The 8620-nt window shown below is 65.2% G+C and overlaps 1 protein-coding gene across 2 annotated transcripts; it reads left to right on the top strand.

The window, feature by feature from the left end:
• The first annotated feature begins 676 nt into the window (after positions 1–676).
• On the top strand, positions 677–8473 carry Erfe (erythroferrone). 2 transcript variants are annotated; one of them, XM_070019573.1, is made up of 8 exons: positions 677–811; positions 2567–2689; positions 3378–3483; positions 4482–4714; positions 4990–5098; positions 5184–5274; positions 5991–6069; positions 6878–8473. In XM_070019573.1, exons 1-8 carry the CDS (start codon positions 680–682, stop codon positions 6974–6976), a joined length of 972 nt encoding a protein of 323 aa, XP_069875674.1. In that variant the 5' UTR covers positions 677–679; the 3' UTR covers positions 6977–8473. The 2 variants fall into 2 exon arrangements, with proteins under 2 accessions (XP_069875674.1, XP_069875734.1); XM_070019633.1 differs by having other exon boundaries at positions 4990–5094; positions 6878–6960.
• Positions 8474–8620: the final 147 nt, after the last annotated feature.

Genomic DNA, 8620 nt, shown 5'->3' with positions numbered 1-8620 from the left:
GAAGCTGAAAATGGAGCTACGACTGGAGTGGTAAAGCACTACCCTTGAGCAACAGAGCTCAGACCACGCCCAGGCCCTGGGTTCAAGCCCCAGTACCAGCCCAAACGGGGGCGGGGTGGGGGAGGAAAGGAAAAAGGGAGAGAGGGAGAGAGACAGAGGAGAGACAGAGGGAAAGAGAGAGGAACGAGAGACAGAGGAAGGGGAGACAAAGAGACAGAGACAGGGGAGAATCCACAAGCAGGACACCAGGGGGACTGGAGAGGGAGGTGAAGGGTGCGGGCCCGGCAGAAGGGGGCGCTCAGACGCGGCCCTGCCCCTGCACACGCGGCCGACAGAAGGGGGCGCTCTAGCGCGGCCCTGCCCCTGCACGCGCCGCCGCCGGGAGGGGGCGCTCTAGCGCGGCCCTGCCCCCTGTACATGCCTCCGCCGGGAGGGGGCGCTCTAGGGCGGCCCTGCCCCTGTACGTGCCTCCGCCGGGAGGGGGCGCTCTAGGGCGGCCCTGCCCCTGTACATGCCTCCGCCGGGAGGGGGCGCGCTAGGGCGGCCCTGCCCCTGTACATGCCTCCGCCGGGAGGGGGCGCGCTAGCGCGGCCCTGCCCGCGCGGGGGATTCGAGCGCGTTATAAGGCGCGGAGCGGGGACGCGAGGTCTCAGCCGCGGTAGCCCGGAGCCGCCGCCCCATGGCTCCCGCCCGCCGTCCCGCCGGAGCGCGGCTGCTGCTGGTCTGCGCGGCTCTGCAGGCCGCCGCCGCGGGCCTCGGCTTCCCGGAGCCGCCCTCGCCGCCCGCCGGCCCCGCCGCCGAGAGCCCGCCGGTAAGACGCGGCCGCCCCTGCCCGCGCCGCGCGTGCCCGAGGCCGGCGGAGGCGCGCTGGCGCGTGCCCGAGGCCGGCGGAGGCGCGCTGGCGCGTGCCCGAGGCCGGCGGAGGCGCGCTGGCGCGTGCCCGAGGCCGGCGGAGGCGCGCTGGCGCACGGGGCGCGCGGGGCGCGGGCCCGGGCCGGAGCGGGGAGCGCGTCGGCCGCAGATGGGTGCCTTGGAGGCCCGGGAGCCGGTATCGGGACGGGGGTCGGGGTTCGGTGCCCGGATCCTGCAGGACCGCTCTGTACCCCCCACCCCGTCTTGGGGAGGCCCCGGGGGAGCCCCCCCTCTTGGATCTGACGTGTGGCCTGGGGAGGCCCCGCGGAGCCCCGGGCTGGGCAGGCTTTGCCTTCTGCGCAGGAGAGGCTGGGGCGGGGCTGGTCTCAGTTGGGGCCACCCGGGCAGGGCCAGGGCCTTTCCTCCTCGCGCTCCCGCCCGGGACCCTGGACAGCAAAGCGCATGCGTTAAAAAGGAGTGGGAAAGGCAGCGGTCTGGGCCCCTCTTCAGGGACCCCCAGCGCGCTGTATCCCCAGCGAGTCAGGGGGACGTTGGGACATGGTCTCCAGGAGTCCCAGGTGGGGTTTGGACCTGGGCCCTCTCTCCAGACCAGAGTGTCCCCAGATTCCCAAGCCCTGAGGCTCCCCAGTGAGCGGCTGGCCAGGGAAGTCCCCCGTCCTCACCCCGACCCCTGGAGCCCAGCGTGCAGTGCTCCTCCCGGGCCAGCTGGGGCCGGATCCTTGCCCGCGGCTGAGCGCCACACGCCCGGCCTGCTGCGCGGCATATCCCCCACCTTTCACTCCACCAAGCACACGGTGGGCCTGTGATGCCACGTCACCAGGTCCGGTGGCCTTGGAATGTCAGCGCAGCCAGGCGCAGGGGAGCACAGAGAGAGGACCTGGGCTCACCGGCCTCTCCCCACCCGGCCACACAACACACCGCCACCAGAATCCACGATGCTGAGACCTGGCCCGTCTGTGTGTGGCAGCACCGCCTGGCCAGCCCTAAGATCCTGGGACCGTCACTGACCCAGTGGCCATCAGAGTCCAGGCCCATGACCTCATCTAAGCCCTCTCTGGCCTCTTCCCTCATCCCAGCTGGCGGTGCTGCCTGGAGCCCAGGCTGCCTGAGGGTAACAGCCTCTGAGGAGCCTCCCTTGCTGAAGCGCAGGAGTGGGTATTTCTGGAAATATCTTGCTTGGGTCAGAGTCTCAGAAGACTGAGGAAGACAGACATCCCGTGCAGAGGCCTTGAGTCACGGCGTCTCCCCAGCTCGCCTGGCCCTCCACCCCATGTGCCCGGGACCCAGCCCGAGGCTGACCTTGCCTCTCTGGAACTTCAGCCCCTGGGGAGGGCAGGAGGCGTGGGGGAGCCAGGGTCCTGCCGCATCAGAGCACTGCGGTCACCGTCAGGGGCAGGGTGGTCATCCCACATCATCTCGAGGAAGGACTGGAAGAGCAGACCACACCTGCTGTGGAACCACAAACTCCACCTTTCTCCTCCAGCCTGTCCTGGAGCTCAGAGGCCAGGCTACGGTGTGGCTGCTCCCAGTGTCGTCCTCCATGGGCTGGAAGGAAGGGATGGGGAGGGGCTGGTGACTCTGGTACCCAGGTGACTTGGGCGTACTCTGCAGGACAGCCCTTGAAGGCTGCTTCCTGCAAAGCATGCTGCGTGGTACTGGCAGGAAGACAGTCTGGGGGCTGGCTGTGTTCCAGGAGCCCATCACGGAGCGAACGCACAGCGTTGACCCCCGGGACGCCTGGATGCTGTTCGTCAGGCAGAGTGACAGGGGCGCCAACGGCAGGAGGAGGAGCAGGGACAAGGACAGGGGGCTGAAGGTGAGCAGCTCGCGTCCCCTGCCCTCAGCTCCTTAGGGCAGGGAGCCATTTCTGGCAACACAAGCAGGGGGAGCCCAGGAGCCCAGGCGGGGTCCTGAAGGGGGACAGGGGAGGAGGCAACGGGTCCTGGCTCCAGCCCTTCTCCCCACAGCCCTGGATGTGAGTACCTGGTGGTGCAGCCTGCAGGTGGGCTGAAGTGACCCCACCCGCATTCAGCACTCAGCTGATGCTGAATCTGCTGGCTGCCTTCAGCATTGAGTCTCCAAAAAGCAGCCAGGTGCTTGGGATCACGGCTGCGCTCCCATCCCAGGCGCTGGCCTCTGTCCGGAGGCCAACCCTCCCCTGCCCAGGGTCTGACCGGATCATGGGAGGCAGGGCTGGGGTAGGCAGCACCAGAGCCTTGCTCTGACTCAGTTGGCCCTGCCCGGTTTCTCCACGCAGGGGGGCTGCCTCCTTCTCTGCCTAGCGGGGGCCTCCCAATGAGCTCACGCCCCCAGTGCCAGGCATCCGCTCTGGGCCCGCAGCTTGGTGTGCCTCAGGGCAGTTGAGACCCTGAGGGAACTCCTCATGGAAGGCCAGCGCCCCTCACCGCTGCAGTGGGGACGGAGGGCTCTCCTGCCTGCCCCCAGTGGCAGGACCCAGAGGAGGGGCCATTGGTGACTTCCAGCTCCTTGGCTGTTCCTTCCAGCTCGGCCTGCCTGGGCCCCCTGGGCCCCCAGGACCCCCAGGACCTCCCGGAGCCATGATTGCACCCGAAGTGCTGCTGAAGGAGTTCTGCCAGCTGTTGGTGGAAGGTAAGGGTGCCGCCCTCAGACGTGGGCTGCGGGGGCCTGGCTGGGCCTGGGGCTCACCTCAGCGCTCAGCAGGCACCCACGGACACGGGGCATGGGCAGCCCTGACTGGGGGGGGGGTGGGGAGAGATCATGGCAGGGAGAAGAAGTAGATGGGCACTTGGTGTCCCTGTAAGTGCTCAAGACCAACCCTGTGTGGGCCTGGGAGCCCTGGTCCTGCTTGGGTCTGACGGAGGCCAGGGCATCCCACAAGGCCTGGATTTCACCACATTTGTGAAGAGCCACCAGGGCCCTCCCCTCTTTTCACTCCATGGCCCTGTTGTTTTGTTATTGTTATTGGGTGATTTTTGTTTTTTTCCTTTACTGTGTGTGTGAGTACTGGGGCTTAAACTTGGGGCACTGCCCCTTAGCTTTGTTGCTGAAGGCCGACTCTTAGGGGCAGTTGATTAGAGGTTAGTGTCATACAGATTCTCCTGCTGGGCTGGCTTCGAACCACCGAGGTGCTTGGATCTCAGCCTCCTGTGCAGCTAGGAAAGCAACCAGGAGAGCTGCAACACTTCTTTTTTTTTTTTGGTCGGTCATGGGGCTTGAACTCTGGGCTTGAGTGCTGTCCCTCAGCTCTTCAGCTCAAGGCGAGCCACTGCTTGAGCCACAGTGCCACTTCCAGTTTTCTAGTGGTTTATTGGAGATGAGTCTCCCGGATGTTCCTGCCCAGGCTGGCTTTGAACCATAATCTTCAGATCTCAGCCTCCTGAGTAGCCAGGATGACAGGCGTGAGCCACCGGTGCCCGGCTCAATACTTATTTCTTTATATACAGATGTCCAAGGCAGGGTTTGTCAGGGAGGTCAGAGGTCATCGGGGAGGTCAGAGGTCGCGGGTGCGGGTGCCAGTGGCCTTGTGCTCCGGCCTGGGGGCGACTCCCTAGGGGTCCTATGGGCCCCGGGGGGGGGCTCTCCCTCCACCCCACCCCTCCCTGGCGCCCACTGCTGCTCTGTGCCAGGCGCCTCGCAGCAGCGCGAACCCGCGGGGCCCGCGCTCTGCCCGCGAGGCCCCGCCCAGCCGGCCTCCGCCCGGGCCGACGACGCGGACGCGGGAGCCCTGCTGGAGCTGCCGGCCGCACCCCCGACCCCGGCCCCGCGGGCGTCCCGCGTGGAGGCCGCTTTCCACTGCCGCCTGCGCCGGGACGCGCCGGTGGAGCGGCGCGCGCTGCGGGAGCTCGGCGCCTACCACCTGGTGAGCCCGCGGGGGTCGGGCCGGGAGCCGGGCTAGCGTCCGTGGGGGCGTGGTCTTGCGGGGGCGGGGCTAGGGAGCCTGGCTCGTATTGGCGGGGCGGGATCTTGTGGGGGGCGGGGCCCGCGGGGTCCGCGTTAAGCGGTCTCGTGGTGGGGCGGAACACGAGGGGCGGGGCCTGTGGGAGGGCGTGGCCGGAATGCCCGCGGGAGTCTGAGTGGTGGTCTGTGGGCGGGGCCGTCGGGCCGGCCCTGGGTGACCTTGCCTGCGTCCCTCAGCCCGACGCCGAGGGCGCCTTCCGTCGCGGCCTGGGCCTGAACCTGACCAGCGGCCAGTACACGGCGCCGGTGGCCGGCTTCTACACGCTGACCGCCACGCTGCACGTGGGTGAGGCCCGGGGCCCGGGGAGCGCCCGCTGCCCCGCCGCGCCCAGCTCTGCACAGCCCCGGTGACCCGACCCGCCTTCCCACAGCCTTGGCCGGGGAGCCCAGGCGGGGCCCGCCGCGGCCCCGGGGCCGCCTGCGCCTGCTCGTCTGCATCCAGTCCCGGTGCCAGCGCGACGCGTGAGTGAGAGCCGGCCCTGGCCGGCTGGGCTGGCGGGGCGCCCTCCCGGCTCCCGGGCCGCCCGCCCTCCCCTCCCTCCCCTCCCTCCTCCCCCCTCCCCTCCCTCTCCTCTCCTCCCCCCCCTCGCTCCCGGGCAGCAGGTGGGGCCCAGATTGTGATCCGACGCCCTGCCCTGCCCAGACTGCCCTGCGCCTTCCAGGACCTCCTGCCTCCATCCTGGGTCCCCTGACAAGGGGACTCTTCTCGGGGCCAGAGGGAGTCCTGGTGACCCCACACAGACGACTCTGGGGCTCCAGGAGCCCCCTCCTCAGTGACCCTCCTACATAACCTACAACCCTTTCCCCTGCTTGGAGGCAGGCCGAGTCTCAAGTCTTTGTCCAGCTTTGGAAATCATGGATTTACTGGCCCCCATAAGCATTTTCAATCGGCTGCTGCCACTTTTCAGCCTCCATTAGCACCTTCAGATGTCCCAATTCCCATCAGAGCCATCCGGGTCCCTTGTCTGGTTCTGGCCTCACCTTTCCTGGTGCTGACAACATGCCTTTGGCCCTGTATCTTTCTTTCCCCGGCACCCAGTTCAGACATTGTATCCACCTCAAGATAGGCCAGGACCAGGCACTTTTCTGGACACAGTGTGGGTCCTCAGGAAGTTGAGCTTGCCAGGTAAAGCTGGCAGGATCTCAGGACCCACTTACCCTTTCTGTCTTGACTGCAGCTCCTTGGAGACCGTCATGGGTCTGGAGAGCAGCAGCGAGCTCTTCACTGTCTCTGTGAGCGGTGTCTTGTACCTGCAGGTGCGTGGGGCTGTGTCTAGCATGGCCGTGGCTGGGCCGGGAGGGGTGCTGTCAGGTGCTCAGGACCCAGGGGAACAGCACAGTCAGACTCCAGACCTGGGAAAGGATACTGGATAAGCCTAGGCCCTGGTCATGGCACAGATGGAGTGGGCTTCAGGCCTCATCCCCCAGGCTGCCAACCTCGTTAGTACCTGTACAGTGTATCCAGGTTTTAGACCTCCTGTGGTGGGTACCCCCAGCCTCCCAGACCGCTCTGACCATGGAGGACAAGCACAGACCTTCGTATCTGAGCCCACTGCAACAGTGAGAGGCTTGAGGCCGAAGTCAGTCACTAGTCACTGAGGATTTAGCACGTGGGGGAGGGGGGTTGTTCATGTAAAGGTGGTTTTCCTAAAAAGAAGGCCGTGCAGAGGTGTGGGTGTCATCTGAGGCGGGCTCCCTAATCTTGTGTCCTAGCAGCAGGAACATGACAGTGCTGCAGTGTGGCCCACACTAGGCTTGAGTAGCACTCTTGTGGCTCTGACTCCAGGCAAGCCTGTGAGACAAGCCATGTAGCAGGGAAACTGAGGCTTATGTCCCGAGCCCCTCCTCACTCACAATCCCTCCCCCCACCAAAACAAAACACAAAACTGCAGGAGGAGGGAGCAGTCACACAGAGCAGCCAGGGACTCTGGCTTCAGTGTAAGGCCTACCAAGCACTCACTTGACCCAAGCCAGGCCTCTCCTGAGGCAGAGCGGCAGAGGCGTGGGTGCTGTGGCACACTGCAACAGGGCCAGCCCTGTGCCTGACGGGCACTCTGTCCTGCAGATGGGTCAGTACATCTCTGTCTTCTTGGACAACGCCAGCAACTCCTCCCTCACGGTGCGCAGCAGCTCCCACTTTAGTGGGGTCCTCCTGGGCGTGTGAGCGGCCGCCCCAGGCTCACCTTCATCTCGCAGATGGAGCAGGCCCAGAAGCCTACCCAGCCTTGGGCTAATGCACAGGGAATCTGCCCGGAACTTGGCCCAGAGCTGGCCACGACAGGCCAGGTGGTCCTGTAGAGACGACGCACAGCCAGCGGTCCCAGAACTAGTGACTTCAGGACGCCATGTGAGCCGAGCCGCCAGTGTGCCTGGAAATGCCCAGCGTGCCTGGCCACACCTGCTTCTCCCCAGCTGCACACCTAGTTCCCTCAAGCCTCAGATTCTTTCCTTGGCCTGGCGCAACCTTTTCCAGATTGCTTTTAGCATTCTCACAGGCTGCAGGGGGTCCTGGCAGGATCCTGCCCTGCAAGGGGAGTGACCCTTGCTCAGAGGGGGTCCAGACCATCTTCCCAACCAGCAGTGACCACTCCCTGTCCATCCAGGCAGCTGCTCTTCTATCTCCCTCTCTCAGCTATGCCTCTCCTTGCTGTGGACCCTGGCACAGCAGGACAGACTTTGCAGGAGGCAGTGCACCTAGACTTGTCAAGTGCACTCAAGATGAGCCACCAAGTCCGGCCCAGCCTTCCTGAGGGAACTGCACACCCCCCGCTCCCCTCCCAGGGCTGTAGACTGGCTGCTACCAGGATCCCCTCCCCATCCCGAGGTCCTTCCAGCCAACCTGCAGCTGGTGGGGTGAAGCCCATGCTTCCCCTAGGCTGGGCCCTGTGACCTGGTGGGCGTGGATGGCTGCTCTAGGGGTCCTTCCTGTTTGAGTGAGTGTGGTGCTGGCCACACTGGCGGTGGAGGCAGTGCTGAGGATGGAGAGAGCAGTTTCCAGAGGGGATGCAACGTTATTTAAGCTCGAAGCCCCTAACATTTCCCAAGGACAGGACTGGCCCCTGGGGCTGGCAATAATGATAAGGCCCTCAGCAACACCCTCAGAGCCCACTGCCTGCTGAGCAGCTGACCCCTCAACCCAACACATCCATAGGCTGAGGCATCCAGTGCTGGGAGACCCCTCCCCCCCCAGGTGTCCAGCTGGCCTCGTGGCAGGGGTGCTAAAGTCTGGGAGAAGGGGACGATGGCCAGTCCTGTGACCTTCCAGCTGGCCCCTGGACCATGTGACCACATCCAGGCTGACCCAACCAGCAGCCTTGTCCACACACTAAACTCAAAACTTCCCAAGCCAAAGCGAAGCCACGGCACGGCAGACAACCGCTGTGCCCATGGGCAGGCCGGCCAGATTCTCAGTAGGGCTCAGACCCGCCCTACCAGGAAGAACCCACAAACTCTGATAAGGGGGTGGTGGAGCCCCGCTCTCCTCAGGATTCTACCGTGTATCCAGCAGACACAGACACTTTAGAGAAGTTATCTTTCCCCTTGAAAAGCCACATGGGCACATATCTCGCCTCACCTGTGTGTTGCGCAGCATGTGGGGGGAGCGAATCTCACTTCGATGAGTAATGTGAACACAGGCTGTGGAAATAAAGGGCCAAATGAGGATGCACTGTCTTCATCTTTCAGGCCAGGCTCTCACCAAAGGCAGCAGACTGAAAGGCCAGCCAGCCTCTGGCCTGGGGGCGAGGGCTGCCCTGGAGGCCAGATGCCATAGCACGAAGCCTCCCCAGAGAGGGGTGGCCCTGGGACA

The sequence above is a fragment of the Dipodomys merriami genome, unplaced genomic scaffold (assembly GCF_024711535.1).
Source record: "Dipodomys merriami isolate MVZ:Mamm:240054 unplaced genomic scaffold, mDipMer1.0.p SCAF_1, whole genome shotgun sequence".
Taxonomy (NCBI): domain Eukaryota; kingdom Metazoa; phylum Chordata; class Mammalia; order Rodentia; family Heteromyidae; genus Dipodomys; species Dipodomys merriami.
This window is presented reverse-complemented; position numbering and strand designations above follow the sequence as displayed.

What these genes read in the sequence shown, in the direction of transcription:
- Erfe (XM_070019573.1), top strand. Translation starts at nt 680, where the DNA reads ATGGCTCCCGCCCGCCGTCCCGCCGGAGCGCGGCTGCTGCTGGTCTGC. An exon ending in GACCGCCACGCTGCACGTGG is followed by an intron (nt 5,099 to 5,183) that starts GTGAGGCCCGGG and finishes GCCTTCCCACAG; the next exon opens with CCTTGGCCGGGGAGCCCAGG. An exon ending in GCGGTGTCTTGTACCTGCAG is followed by an intron (nt 6,070 to 6,877) that starts GTGCGTGGGGCT and finishes TCTGTCCTGCAG; the next exon opens with ATGGGTCAGTACATCTCTGT.